General features: G+C 40.2%; 1 protein-coding gene across 1 annotated transcript; it reads right to left on the bottom strand.

Annotated features, from left to right (window-relative positions):
• Positions 1 to 3,247: 3,247 nt before the first annotated feature.
• RPS10 (ribosomal protein S10) lies at positions 3,248 to 10,491 on the bottom strand. Its single transcript, XM_061632378.1, has 6 exons — positions 10,385 to 10,491; positions 9,200 to 9,349; positions 8,397 to 8,568; positions 5,083 to 5,160; positions 4,472 to 4,527; positions 3,248 to 3,342 (listed from the first exon to the last, which is right to left on the bottom strand). Exons 2-6 carry the CDS (start codon positions 9,347 to 9,349, stop codon positions 3,301 to 3,303), a joined length of 498 nt encoding a protein of 165 aa, XP_061488362.1. The 5' UTR covers positions 10,385 to 10,491; the 3' UTR covers positions 3,248 to 3,300.
• Between the last annotated feature and the right edge of the window lie 4,740 nt (positions 10,492 to 15,231).

Below are 15,231 nucleotides of genomic sequence, written 5' to 3'. Positions count from 1 at the left end.
TAAATCACTTAATTTCAGGAGGTACATGGAAATTATTTCAGTCAGAAATGGCACTAGGCTTGCTCTGGAGATTTATCAGATGCCTCAGTATTTACCACTGAATTCTGGAAATTAGAATGAAATCTGCTCATTAGCCAAAGGTCACTGAACAGTTCTTCAGATTTTCTGGGAACCGAAGAAGTTTTAACATTTACCAGTCTCCCCCCTATTAAGAATTTGAGGCAAGCAACATCCATGAACTGTGACATTACTACATATATATGTGTAGACACAGGAAAATACTTCAGCTCTGAAATATTCAAATATTTCAATCAGGTTTTAGGCAGTAGCCACATATAGGCATAAATGATATTTTTTCAGTTCCCAATAACCAGCATGAGAGTTAACAATCTAGGGAACCAGGTACATGATTTTTCCCCAACATGTTACAGGTATGTAAGTATTGTTCATTATGCATTGTTATTATTGCATCAAGCACTGCGTATTTCCTGCACTGAGAACACAGATTGGGGTGGGGATACTGTCTAGATTAACACATATTTGATTGTCTGAACTGTACACTATACTACCTTACATTTCTGATTTCATAAACAGAAGTCTTCATATGTTTGCTACCCACTTTTTCTTCCAAGAGTTCTCTCTAAATGGTTCTGTTACCAGCACAAGCTTGGTTCATTGGATCACTATCAGTTTCAGTTTTCAATCAATAAAGTGGAGATGTGACCTACGACGCAAAGTTCTTGTGGAGTTTAATGTAGATGTGGCTATCTACATTTCCCCAGAGCTAGTATATGCAATACTCCTACCTGCAAAAACAACCAAGAGTCTACTTCATCAGACCGTAGCCCACAAAAGCTTATTTAACAAAATATATTTACCAACTGATTGTGAAAAACTTCTAAGGGCTTTACAAAGCTTATGTTGTAATAAAATTGTTACGTCTCTTAAGGTGTCACAAGACTCTTCTGTTTTTTGCAGCAATGAATGGGTATTACCCACATACATAAATCTACCTTCACAATCATAAAGGTCAGTCACTGTCTCTCAGCTTGACCTACATCACAGGGGTGTTGTGAAGATAAAATGGGAAGAACAATGTACATCATGATGACTTTCTTGGAAGAAAGGCGAGATATCATCAGTGGTACATGCTCTGGTAACCTCACGTTTGGATTACTGTAATGCGCTTTACGTAGGGCTACCTTTGAAGACAGTTCGGAAGCTACAACTAGTGCAAAATGCGGCGGCCAGATTGCTGACAAGGACCAAGCGGTCCGAGCATATAACACCTGTTCTGGCCAGCTTGCACTGGTTGCCAATATGTTTCCGGGCTAGATTCAAAGTGTTGGTATTAACCTATAAAGCCTTATACGGTGCGGGACCACGATACCTTGCGGAATGCCTCTTCCGATATGAACCGGCCCGTGCACTACGTTCTGCTACAAAGGCCCTCCTCCGGGTTCCAACTCACAGGGAGGCCCGGAGGGTGATGACAAGATCTAGGGCCTTCTCAGTGGTGGCCCCCGAACTATGGAACAGTCTCCCCGAGGAAGTACGCCTGGCGCCGACTCTGCTCTCCTTCCGGCGCCAGGTCAAAACCTTCCTATTCTCTGAAGCATTTTAAGTTACACTGATTTACTTTTTAAAATGTTTATTGTATTGGATTGATGATTGTATTTTAGTATTATTTTGATATTCATTGTATTTTTATGCTATTTTATGTTCACCGCCCAGAGAGCTATTGCTAGTCGGGCGGTATATAAATTTAATAAATAAATAAATATAATAAAAGGGCTGAAAACAGTCTTCATCAATCTAATTCAGCCTTAATACACCATATCAGAGAAGCCACACCAAAAACGAATGCTGGGGAGTTCCAGAAATCCCTCCAGACTTTCAAGGACCCAGTACAAATCAACACCTATAGTAGACTATCACCACCACATACTGCAGAAGCAGGGCTCATCTCCAGAGTCATTAGCACCAATGGAATCATTCAAGAAGCATGCAAAGGACTAACTAATATTAAAACACTAGACAGATTTTCCCCACCTCTAGAAAACTGAAGCCTCCTCTATATAAAATGGGTATTAAGTAGTAAGAACAAAATATGTCTGGCATTAGAAATACTGTAACCAAGCCATATATTTTTTTATTATTATACCCTACTTTCACATGAGTGCAACATCTATTGGCAGATCTATATATTGCCTAGATTCAGAACAAGCTCATCAAAGAAGTGTACACTATACTAATACTATCTTACACTTCTGATTTCGTAAACAGAAGTCTTCATATATTTGCTACCCACTTTTTCTTCCAAGAGTTCTCGCTAAACGGTTCTGTTACCAGCAAAAGCTTGGTTCGTTGGATCACTATCAGTTTCAGTTTTCCATCAGTAAAGTGGAGATGTGACCTATGACGCAAAGTTCTTGTGGAGTTTAATGGATGGAACCAAGTCTCAGAGACAGAAGAGGCTATAGATCCAAGACTCCAACTATTAATATGTCCCAGTATTGTATCAAAATTCCAACTGTGCTTCTGAGGTAATCACAAGCTTGCAAAATGTAACAGGCTGGAATGTTAATTAAAACATTTTTTCAACTATCAACTAAAACAGCAATCCTATGCACACATACCTAGGAACAAGTCCCGTTAAATTGTTGGACTTTTTCTAAAGGTTTTTTTCTTCTAATACAATGAGGGTTTTAATCAGACAAGAAATAGATGACTGCTTTTACTTTTTACAGGACAAGAACGCTCAACTATAATTAATTAGATCTATTGATAGTGGTGTATCAAGCCTCAAAGTTGTGAACTAAGGAAATCCAAAATTTGAGACCGGATTATGCATACAATTTTAATTCATTTTGGAGCACTGAATCCACTTCCAGGAGCAAGGTTTTCACACTATCATCATTTTAGCAACTAAGATGAAACAGGATAACATGGAGACTGCTATTGGATGGCCAGTAGGATTAGGAAATAATTGCCATAGGATGCGGGAGAGAAGTGAAGTGGGCCAGCAATTAATGCTTCATCCCTATGACAAGAAGAAATCCTTCCCAATCTTCTTCATATTGGGAGTCTTATCTGCAGCCATAAGGATTTGAAACCTGCCTTTTAAAGCCAATCACCAAGAGTCCCCATGATGTCATCTTATTCATCCCTGTTATGTTTTGGGAGTTTATCTCCCACAATGCTTCACCAGTTAAATTTCTTAATTAAATGATTCAAAGATACAAAGTGAATTTTTCACCTATTTATTATACACAAGATGCAACCAACAGCAACAGATTGCTACTGAGGTGGTTGACCACGTCCACGCCCAAATCCACCTCTCTGTAAATTAAAAGAAAAGAGAATACATTATAAGTGCACCCACAACTATATTACATTTCATCCTCTGACATGGCTCATTCCTGCCTCTTTGCTGGTTCAGAGAAATAACAAAGTTGCCTGAATTCAAAGATAGGCAAATTGGGGACCATAGTGCAACAAAGTGTTATCTATATGGACAAGAAGGGCATTTCAAGGCACTGCTCTAGAAGCAAGCCTTGAGTGTGCAGGTGAAAAGCAGCAAGCTGTAGCTCAAATACCTGAAAATACAGCTCCTAAGCTAGTGCAATTTATTCTGGTCAAATGGGTAGGGGTAGATCAGGTCATATAAAAATTTCTACACCAAATTTCCCAAGCAAATGCATTATAAAACTATATTGCAATGCATTTCAAACTATTAAGTAGTTTAAAAAAACATCAGTATTTTCAGCATTTATCTGGATGGGTATACATACTACACAGGAATCAATTTGCCATAAATAAACAGCCTGAGGTCAGGAAATAGTTTACATGGTGCATTGTGACAATGCAAAAAGAAAAAAAAACACTGAGAGAAAATTAGTTGGCCCAAAATAAAATAATGGGTTTACACTGACAAAAAATTTCTAAAAGCTTTACAACATTTTTGCTATATTTATTATTAATCCATTAATGGCAAGAATAGACAGCAGCTGTACTCTCATTGCCTGATCCAGCAAGAGAGACCTCACGAATAAGCAGACATGCACTTACTGCCCATGTATATTTGGTTCCACATCTCCATCTACATTGGCGGTGCTAATCAAAGGCCAAAGCAAGCAAGTGCATCCATCTTTCAATGCAATGGGGATGTGTGCCTGCATCTGGATCGTTATGTATGACCAGCTACCCACAACTACAGCTTGCTTGGAGTCTGCACAGATTACTCATCATTATCTCTGCTTTAGAATTCATGCCAGACAGGGTCAGGAGACCGCTTTATTAGCATGCATCATCTATAATATTACCTCAACAGTATACATAGAAGCCTGAAATACATAATGTTCCTACAGTAGTGGTGCCAACTAGACAACAATCAATTTCGGGAAGATACGAAAGTGTCCCTTACATTCTGAAAACCTTGCATATGTATAATATTCTACATGATACTTACAAACTGAAATTCAGTAGCTGCCCCAGCACCAGCCTCTGCCTTCTTGTCAGCACCAGCTGAGAAGAAAAAAACATTCTGTATTATTTAAGATAAAGAGTACCATATTAAAATGCTAACAGTCAGCACATTATTTATGCATATGTTATTTATGCAATTTCATTGCATAAATACAATACTCTTGCTTTACAACTCTTACACGGCAACATCCCTTCCCACTCTGCAAATTATGACAACCCCAGCCTCCATTCCCATCAGTTTAGAATGGTGAGGAGGACAATTCCCCTAATATCACACTGCAGTTTTTAGCTAAGAGCAACTCCAAAGCACAAGTGTGGGAATGATGCCTCCACAATTTCCCCAAAAGCTCAAGATTGGGGCTGTGTTTCACTACACTCCTCATGCACTCATATTCAGAGACAAGACACACCCACATGCCCTGTTGGGAGATGGACAGCGCACTTGCAACCAAGTTTTGGCTGGCTCCCAAGGCCAGCCAAGATATGCTGTATTTCCTCCATATTTCAATCCTGTCATTTAAAACAAGAAAAAGCTAGGTAACTGTAAAAGAGAACAATGAAGAGGCTGGTTAACCCCATATTTTAAACACTTACGAGGTGCAGCGCTGCGTCTGTAAGTGTCTCTGTCAGCCTCTCCCCGTGTAAGACGAGCAGGACGTTCACCCTCCAATCCTAAAAAAGTAAGAACAGCACAAATCAATCCAGGAGGCTTCAGCTAATCTATCACAGGGTATTAAGTTATTCTTCAAAGTTTTCTGAAGTATTTACAATGAAGTCAGTAAGATGATTGAAAAGGGTAACTGGGCCACAACAGAATTTCTTCATGCTAATTGCTTGCTTAAAATCTAAGTCATAATATACTTAGATGCAAGTCTTCTTGTGTACATTTTCCACAAAAACAGAAAACGTTCATGAGATATGTAAAGATATATACATATGTATATGTAAAGCATATCAACTGTAGTACAGCCTTGTTTCTCACAGTACTTATTCAAAGTCCATTTTATATTACTCCAGGTATGCTCATCCAGAATCCTCTTTCTTCACTCTATGTTGCCCTCTCACTGGGCCCAACCCCTTAAAAGCCAAGATGCTCCTATATGCTGATTCTAGCTAGTGAAACAGTGTATTATAATGGCAGTTGCTTATTGTCCTTAGAGTGAATTGCTGGCTACCTAGGACTTAAACGGGAGATATCTTGCAAACCTAATTAGTAAAACCATACCAACATATGCAAACCAAGGTAAGATGAACTAATTATGAATGCCTTGTCTTTTTAACAGATCAACTGAAAGCTAATGCATATTGAAAAACCAGTTTTAACTATTTTGAAACTTTTCAGTATGGCACATGTAACAAAAACATCCTCTTTCAATTCAAAGGAGGTAGCCTTGAACAATTCATAATTTGGCAACCTAATGCACTATTTTAAGGTTGACATTGAGATAATATTCCCACTGTATGTTCTGAAGGCGCATGAGGCCACCACCTTGCTAAAACTAAGTAGGTCTGGGTCTGGTCAGTGCCTGGAAGAGACTACCTGGGAACCACATGTATGCCACCTTGGGACCCTTGATGAAAAAAGGCAGGAAATAAATTTAAGAAAATTTAAATATAATAAATAATAATAATAAATTTAATTTCTTTGTCGCCTATCTGGCCAACGGCCACTCTAGGCGACTTACAAAATCGTTAAGATACAATTGATAAAATACAGTGATACAATATAAAAACAATACATCTGCAACAACAATATTAAAACTGGGCAGGAGGCATTACAGTTATAACAATTAACCCTCCCCGGATACCCCGAAGGCCTGTTGAAAGAGCCAGGTCTTTAAGGCTTTCCGAAATACATTTAGGGAAGAGGCGTGCCGGAGATCTTGTGGGAGGGAGTTCCAAAGAGTGGGGGATGCCACTGAGAATGCCCTCTCTCTTATACCCGCCAATCTGGCTGTTTTTGTTGGCGGGATTGAGAGAAGGCCCTATGTGGCCGATCTTGTCGGGCGGCATAATTGGTGGCGTTGAAGGCCGAAACCGTGTAGGGATTCAAAGGTCAATACCAACACCTTGAATTGGGCTCGGAAAACAACTGGAAGCCAGTGTAGATCGAACAACACTGGGGTGATGTGATCTCGGCGGCGACTATTCGTAAGTAGTCGAGCCACCGCATTTTGTATAAGTTGTAATTTCCGGACCGTTTTCAAGGGTAACCCCACGTAGAGCACATTACGGTAGTCCAAACGAGAGGTGACCAGGGCGTGTACCACTAGTGGGAGCTGATGAACAGGAAGGTAGGGTTGCAGCCTTCGTATGAGGTGTAGTTGGTACCAGGCTGCCCGGCTCACTGCCGAAATCTGAGCCTCCATGGACAGCCTGGAATCAAGCACAACCCCAAGGCTGCGGACCTGGTCCTTTAGGGGTAGACTCACCCCATTGAACTTCAGGTCAATATCGCCCAACCTTCTCTTGTCCCCCACAAGTAGTACCTCAGTCTTATCAGGGTTCAACTTCAGCTTGTTCCTTCCCATCCATCCATCCATCCATCCTAGTATATGAGATATACTGGGAACAGGGTGGGTAAAAACAGAAAAAAGACCTTTACCATGATCCAAGAAATATATGCCGGAGCAACATCACTACCTTCAACCTGTGGGCCTGAATTCCTGGTAGTATTGGATGCTAACTCTACAGTGAACTCCCAATTTGTATGGCAAGTTGACACACACAAAGCAGCTTGTCGCATAAAGCAGCCGCCACATAACTGTTGTATCCTATATAGCTGTATCCCCTGTAAATTTAAAAGCAGGCTGGATTGTCATCTATTGAAAATTGTTTACGCTCAGAAATCTTGCTCACAGTTGAGTTTACAGCTGGATGATCCTCGAGGAAGATTCAGTAGGGACCTCTATAATTGTGATAGATGAGTGTGTAGCAGCAACACTCCACTTATTCATGTAATTCAATGCATTATCAAATATTTAAGAACCGCCTAATCAAGTATATAATTGCTTGTACGCTTATTCATTTGATGCAAAACAGTGCAAGGGATGTGTAAACATCACTGGAAATCAATTCAGGCAGAACTGCACTGAACATGTAACAGTTCAAAATGGCACATCGTCCTAGTGTAGCAAGTATAAATTACTTTCCCTCCAAGGCAGTGCAAATGCAAGCAGTCTGACCAATACCATTCAGCTTATGACTAATTACAAGACTAAAAGGATCTTTTAGGACTGAGGCACCTGTACAACCTAAATGAAGCTAGAAACATGTTATAAAAATATATCCAATTTTCTCATATACCTTGTCTCCAATTTTGTTTCACACCTACCAAAATAATGGCATCCCTCTATTTTCATCCCTATTAGCCAACCCCCAAATGTATTTGGCCCAAGTTAAGGTTCTTATCACTATGCCCTTCTTAATTCAGCTCCAGCGAAATACAGCTGCCTTTGATGTAGAAATGAAAATAGAGGTAAAAAAAATCTTAGCACTGCAAGAACATGATTAATTAGTTAGCAAGATATAAAAGACAAATTGTTTTCTAAAGTCAAAGGCCAAATAATATGTGCAACCTGACCTCAAATCACTTGTAGCCTATCCATGAGACACTGTTATAATTTTGTAACACTGCATTCACATAGCTGCAGGTTAGAGATATGAAGGCCCAGAAAAAAACAGATCTTTAAAAAAATTAACTATTTTTCAATTTCTTTCCCCAGGCTTTCACATTTCTACTGCAAGCACATCCGAGCTTAATAAGTGTGCAAGTTTTAAAGTTAAATCCCATGGATCTCTCCATTTTCTGACAATTACGTTAACAAATTCAGATGTGTTTCCCCACATGTAATTCTGGATACTATATCAACAGGAAATTCAGGCAATTGATGTAGTTTAAAACTTACCTTTGGGCCGGGGTCGCCCAGTCTCAGGACGACTACGGCGCAAGGTGGCAGGCACAATTTCAGGTGGCAGATGGAGATAATCCCGCAGGTATTGGATGCCCTCATTGGTCAAATACCAGTAGAAATGCCTCCATGCAAACTGTTCCTTCACATAGCCACGAGATTTCAGCGACTAGGAACACATACTCTAGTAAATCCACTTGCAGATAACTATGATCATTAAGACCTATTTATTCACAGGAATTCTTAATATTGGAATCAATACTAACTAACGTAAACTTGTACATCTTGAACACTGTGTAGACATTAGTGGCAAAAGTGGGGGGAACCCACATAGCAGGAATGGAGAATGGGGAAGACAGATTATGGCCAGTTTTAAAAGAAGGAATATGTTGTGTAATAAGATTAAATATGTTTATATGCATTCTGTTAAACGCCAAGTATTTGGTATTGCCGTTCCTTCCTGCCTCCATCCAACTTTTAGGTAACTACAAGTTCCCCTAACTAGCCTTCAACCTTTTCAGACCCAGCACCCACTCCTAATCCCAATGGCAACATAATTATTTATTGCGTACGTCTTTCAGAGAGAGGTGAAAGCCGTACCTCCTGCAATCGCTTCTACAACACAACTATTAAAAGCACAAAAGCCTTGTCCTGTGTTGCTTCTGGTAATTCTCCCCCTCCCTTCCCTCTACTTAAAAAAAAAAAGATAAAAAACATCAAGAAAATGTTGGTGACGTCACCACTGGTGCAACTGGCTTAAGGTCAGGGTGCAACCTACCAGTTGAAAGCCATTGCTTTACCTGCATTGCTTTCATGACGTGAAGGTTGGGCACATTTTTGTCTGCCAGTTCTGGATGCTTAGGCATGTGAACATCCTTCTTGGCTACCATCACTCCCTCCTTAAAAAGGAGTTCATAGATGGCAATGCGGTTTTTTTTAGGCATCAACATCTGCAGGAAATATAGATTAAATTGTCAAAAGCAGCCTCTGTTTCAGTTCAAAGTAAAACAACTCCCAAGTTTTATGAAGAAAAACTGCACAGGGTAATCCAACTTACTGCTCTGGAAGAAAGCTGAACAGCATGAAGGCAACCTTCATGCTAGGTTCACAGTAAAATATTGTACACCTTGAGTGAAGCAAGACAAGTCTCATCATTGGAAACTGCCTTATGCCAAATCAGACTTTGTCCATCTAGCCCAGCAGTAACTAGCTCTTCAGGGTCTCAGGCAGGATTCCTTCTCATCATCGACTATCTGAACCTTTTAAATTGAGATACCAAGGATAGAACATGGGACCTATGGGGCCTCCTCAGGAAACACAAGTGCAAAATACCCATTGAAACAAAAAGTTCTATATAAACAATAGATGCTCAATGCAGCCCCTGGTAACAAGCACAGCAAAGTACTCAACTTTGATGACAAGGTAAGCCTTTTTACTTGAAAGCTACAATCCTATATATGTGTCCCATTGAACTCAGCGTACTTGTTTCCAAATAACAAAGCATAGGATCAGTGTATAAGATAGTTTCACTTAAAGGTTCACTAGCGAAATGCCCATTTTTGTCATTAGCCGGATTCTGTCTTCGTTTAAAGCTCTGAAACGACCTCTCACCGCCTCCAAGTTTGCTTTTTTGCAAAATGCATTCAGGAACACTACTTCCGTTGATAGGCTTATCATATACCTTGCACGGGGTGCAAGAGGGAGGAAGACGCGAGGAACGTGCCAGGATTTAAGCCTGTCTACCAAACCCACACCTATTTCCATTTTAACTCTACATAAGCCACGGCCTGGCCCCAGAAATTGCCGCCATCCAACCGGGTACCCAACTTCCCCCAGTTCTCTACTCCCCACTCCCCGCCGGCCAAAACGACCCTATTAGGAAGGAAGAACAGAGTGCCCAGGTGCAGCAAGGAGAAGAAACGGACCGATCAGTCGCAGGATGGGGGCGATGCGAGGAAGACAGAATGGCCAGAACAAGGCCTTACCGTGGCAGCAGCAACAGGTTCGAACGCTGGAAAGGAAGGAGCATGCGCAGTGCGAGCACTTCCTGGCTTACAAGGACCCTTACGCTTAAAGAAGCGACTATTCCACTGCCCAAGAACTTTGGTGTTCGATCTCCTCGCTCAACTATTATGGACTAAGAGAAGCGTCTGATTAGAATTCTTAGTCAAATCGCTACTTAATGAATTCTTAATTATAGCTATCTCTAATTTGCGTTACTTCATTTTCTTGTGAAAGCTTATTTTTACCCTGATGTATTTTAGTATTAAGTAAGGATGCTACTACATCTTATGTACACTTCCCCCTTTTTTTTTACAGCACCATGCTTTATACCACACACAACCAAGACCAACCCTATTTGCTGTATTAAAATAGTCTTAGGCATAAAGGAATATTTTGTATTTAGTATATTTTCTATTAATGTGTTTGTGTTCAAGTTAAAGTACAATATTGCATTCATAAAACTCATGCCTTTTAATTAGATTACTGTAATGCGTGATGTGTGGGGCTGCTTTTGAAGACAGTTTAGAAACTTACAAGCGGTGCAAAATGTTGCTGCCACCTCCTCCACGTTACTGATCGGTTCCAGGTGGTCAAAGCATATTACGCTTAACTAGTTGCACAGGGTGCCAGTGTGTTTCCAGGCCCAATTCAAAGCGCTGAATATGGTTAAGGTGTTGGACTTCAACGTGGGAGACCAGGATTTGAATCCCCAGACAGCCATGAAGCTCACTGGGTGACCTTGGGCCAGTCACTGCCTCTCAGCCTCAGAGGAAGGCCATGGTAAACTTCCTCTGAATACCGCTTACCATGAAAACCCAGAATCAACTTGAAGGCAATCCAGCAGCACCAGCAGCAGCCCCGAACAGTTTGGTTTATTTAAAGAACCGCCTACAGGGAGGGGCGGGGGAAAAGAAACCCCATGCCACTTTTCCCTCTGGGCAGTGACCCCGCGATTATGCAATTTGATCCAGACTGAAGTTAGGCAGGCCCTATATCCCTTCACTGAGCCTTGAAGACTTACTTTTTCCCTAGGGCTCTTGATGGCCCATCCTGAGCTCCTTTGAAAGGAAGGGTGGGATATAAATTTAAAAAATAAATTCACAATATAAGCTGGAATCATAAACTGGGGCTGCTAAATTGAGGTCTCCTGAATTTTTATTACTACAGTTTTATTGTCTTTTGCCGTGGATTTTAGAGTTAGCCTTGTTATAAATGGATATTTTAAATGACTTTATATTGTACTTGGCTTTGTATTTGTACTTATGTTTTGAGCCGCTTTGTGGAGCATGTGATCAAAAAGTGGGTTATAAATCTTTTAAATAAATAAATAATAATTGAAGGGTTGCCAGGTGTCTGGTATTTCCCTGGAGACTCTGGTTTTTTGGGGGTCCTCTCCAGGTCCCCAAATGAGTCACCTTAATCTCCAGACTCTTAGCTTTCATTTTTTTAAAAAATTAAGTTTCTAGGTGGTCTGGTTCAAAAGATATAAACTAAAATGTCGGCCGCCACCCCCTACAACTTCTGTTGGTACTGGCTGCTCTAATCCCTGCCCTTTCAGGTTTTTAGCCCATAATGAAGTCAGAGTTGTGATTGACAAGATTTGTTGATCCCCAGGCAATACCTAAACCCAATTTCAAATTCTGAGAACATATTCCTTTTCCTGCTTGTTTCACATCAGGAATTCAGTAAATATATAGCTTTCAGCAGCATAAAGAGTACTTTTTCTTCAGAGCTTGGAAGTAATTCGTTACAAGTACTTGCAATTCATTGAATTGTTTGTAATTCATTACTTTTTTGAGGAACGAGTGGGTAATTCCTTTACATTTTGATTGTAATAGAACTAGGAGTAATTGTATTACTTTTGTGGAGTAATTGTAATGTCTCCAGCATTACTTTTGGGCATTACTTGGGGGGGGAAAGCAGGGGAAGTCTTCTGCTCCTCTGATTTGTGGATGAAAAACATGTGCCTCAAACTGGGCTTCTGTGCAGCAGTGCTCTTCCCTCATGCTCTGTGGGTGGGGAGGAGGCGACAAGGGAGGAGGTGGAGAGTGAGACGGGGTGGGGAGGAGAAAACAATTGTTTAAAAAAATGGATGGTGGTGGTAAAGAATGGAGTGGAGGGAAAAAGGAGCTGGAGGGCAAGAACACGGATAAAGGAGGAGAAGGAGGCAGCAGCAGAATGGAGATAAAGAATTGTGGAGGTGAAAGATGACAATGTGTGTGTGTATGTGCGAATACTGTGTTTGTACTTGGCACACAAACTGGCCTCCACCACCCTTTCTGGCTACTGTGCTGCATTTGCAGTATTTTAACTTTTTTGCATCTCGGGAAAATGTTTGCTTGGGTGAGTGTGCCTTAGTTGGTGGCAGGGCAGGGAGGTGGTTAAGTGAGAGAGATTATGCTTGCTGGCTGAGTGGGGGGTGTTGCATTTGGTGTGACGTGCAAAGATCTGAGTCATGGCCTCTGCCTCCTGCCTGCCTCCCTGCCCACCTCCCTTACCAGCAGAGAGACCACCATTGCTATCTTATGGATAAAAAGAATTATTCTACTACCTCTGTATGTGTGTGTTTATTTTTAATGTTGTTTTAGGCTACGTAGATGTGCAGCAGCCAAGGCCAGCACCTTGTAGGTGTTTTTTTTTTTAAAGTAACAAATGTAATTGTAGTGATTACTTTTAAGAAAAAGTAAACAGTGAGTTTCAGATCAATTGTAATTGTACTGGTAATTACTACTTTTTTGGGCCATGTTATTGTAACTGTAGTTTATTACTTTTAACAAGTCATCTTCCAAGCTCTGTTTTTCTTTGTCCTTGCTTACTTTTTCTTGGTGGGCCTACACAGTAAACAATTTTAGTTATAATTATAATAAAAGTATACATGCAGAGTTTTTTTAATTACTTGCAAAAATGGCATATTATACATTTTATCTTTCAATTTTTGAACAGAAGTTCTAAAAGTGTACATGCTGCAGTGTTATACTTTTCTAATTAAGGAGTCAAGCAACTTTAAATGTTACTGGACTGTTGAAGGGGGCAGTTTATTTGTCTTATTCATAACCTCTTTTGAAAACCTTCTCAATACGAAGCTTTTATGGGAGTAAAGCAGCAAGGCCAATTCCACATACCTGGCAGTTAACCCCATTGAATTCAGTAGGACTTACTTTTGAATAGACATGGTTAGGATTGTGCTGAAAATCAGTGTGACTTTTCAGTTAATATAGGAAAGGATTGTGTTGTAAATCTTTCTCACTACCTCAGATCCTTTTTTTTAAGCAGTTAAGCAGGGTTTACTTAGGTGTCACTGCTTTTATTTGGCAGGAAACTAATACTTTTTAAAAAATGTTCTGTAATGGCCAACTGGTTTTGACAATAAAGTATTATATGTGGTGTATGTATTTTTACATCTCCAGTATGTGTATATATGGAATCTTTCCAACAACCCTGTGAGGTAGGGTTGGAAACCAAGGTAACTCACAACAAGAAGTAAAGCCATTTAAAATCCAATAACCATCAAACAAGAATAAAACAGTTGCAAAACAGTTTAAAGTGGCATGATTCTGAATTTTGGATTGGGTGAGTGAAGTTCCTTATCACTGAATTGCAGTCCTGTCCATGCTTCCCTGTCTGAGTAAGCCCCATTGCATATATTGGGACTTGCTTCTGAGTAAATATGCATAGGATTGCACTATAAATATCTTTATAGGTTGTGTAAATAGCAAACATCTTTGACATTCATGCTTATATAAATATTCATACTACGCCTTGATATGCATCTGATTTCATACATGTTTGTAAATTATTTACAAATTATTATTTCCTCTACATTTTAAGTGTGCCCTTCTTCCTTGGGGTGGTCATGGTCCCCTTCTGTTGTTTTCACCCAGAGAGGCAGATTAGGCTGAGAGATGGTGCGTAGCCCATGGTCACCTAGTAAACATTGTGGCTGATTTTCATTTTAAAATTTAATTAAAATTATTTATATGCAGTCAAAGTTTCTGAAGTAATGCAGATCCACATAACACATTTAAAGCGTATCCAACTCGCATTTAAAGTGCATGACTTCCCCCCAAGAATCCTGGGAAGTACAGTTCCCCCTCACAGTTATAGCTTCCGCCACCCTTAACAAACTACAGTTCCCAGGATTCTGTGGTGGGATTCCTATGCTCAAATGTATGTTGAAGGTGCTTTAAATGCATTGTGTGAATCTGCCCTAGTATGCTGTGCATTCATTAGTGAATTGAAAAGAACAATTTTAAAAAATGTTTTTAAACAGAGTTGTAGCTCAGTGGTAGGGCACATGCTTTGTATGCAAAGGTCCAAAATTAAATTTTAAATTATATTGCAGGACCTGCAGGTGATGTTCTCTTTGATGTAATATGTTCTGCCTGTCCTGGTGCTTTTGAAAGTAGCTGTCTCCCTGAGGTACACACAGGTGATACAGCGTTTGGCGTGACAAGGATGAGACCCAGGATTGCTGATAGGCAGCTTCAGTACAGCTCTCACTAACAGTCTGCATAAATTAGGAGGGTAGCGAAATGCTACAACAGGAAGCTTGTTGATGGCTCTAGCAAGATGTTCAGAGTTTGCTAGCAATGGGTAGCTCTCCCTGATTGCTCAGTGATAGTTAGGAGATGCTGGATGGAAATCTACCACAAATGGAATCCGTTGTTCTTTGTTCTTTGACACCACATTGTGATGGAGGAGGTTTTCTCTGGACAGAATGGAAGCTCAGTGGATATAATTTATGTCATCGAATGCAAAAGACCAGGATGTCATATTCAGTACATAGGAAAAACTACAACTGACCTACACACATGCTTCAGAAACCACA

This window comes from Rhineura floridana, chromosome 6 (genome assembly GCF_030035675.1).
Source record: "Rhineura floridana isolate rRhiFlo1 chromosome 6, rRhiFlo1.hap2, whole genome shotgun sequence".
Classification (NCBI taxonomy): domain Eukaryota; kingdom Metazoa; phylum Chordata; class Lepidosauria; order Squamata; family Rhineuridae; genus Rhineura; species Rhineura floridana.
This window is presented reverse-complemented; position numbering and strand designations above follow the sequence as displayed.

What these genes read in the sequence shown, in the direction of transcription:
- RPS10 (XM_061632378.1), bottom strand. Translation starts at nt 9,349, where the DNA reads ATGTTGATGCCTAAAAAAAACCGCATTGCCATCTATGAACTCCTTTTT. An exon ending in ACGTCATGAAAGCAATGCAG is followed by an intron (nt 8,569 to 9,199) that starts GTAAAGCAATGG and finishes ATGTGTTCCTAG; the next exon opens with TCGCTGAAATCTCGTGGCTA. An exon ending in CAGCTACTGAATTTCAGTTT is followed by an intron (nt 3,343 to 4,471) that starts GTAAGTATCATG and finishes TTTAATTTACAG; the next exon opens with AGAGGTGGATTTGGGCGTGG.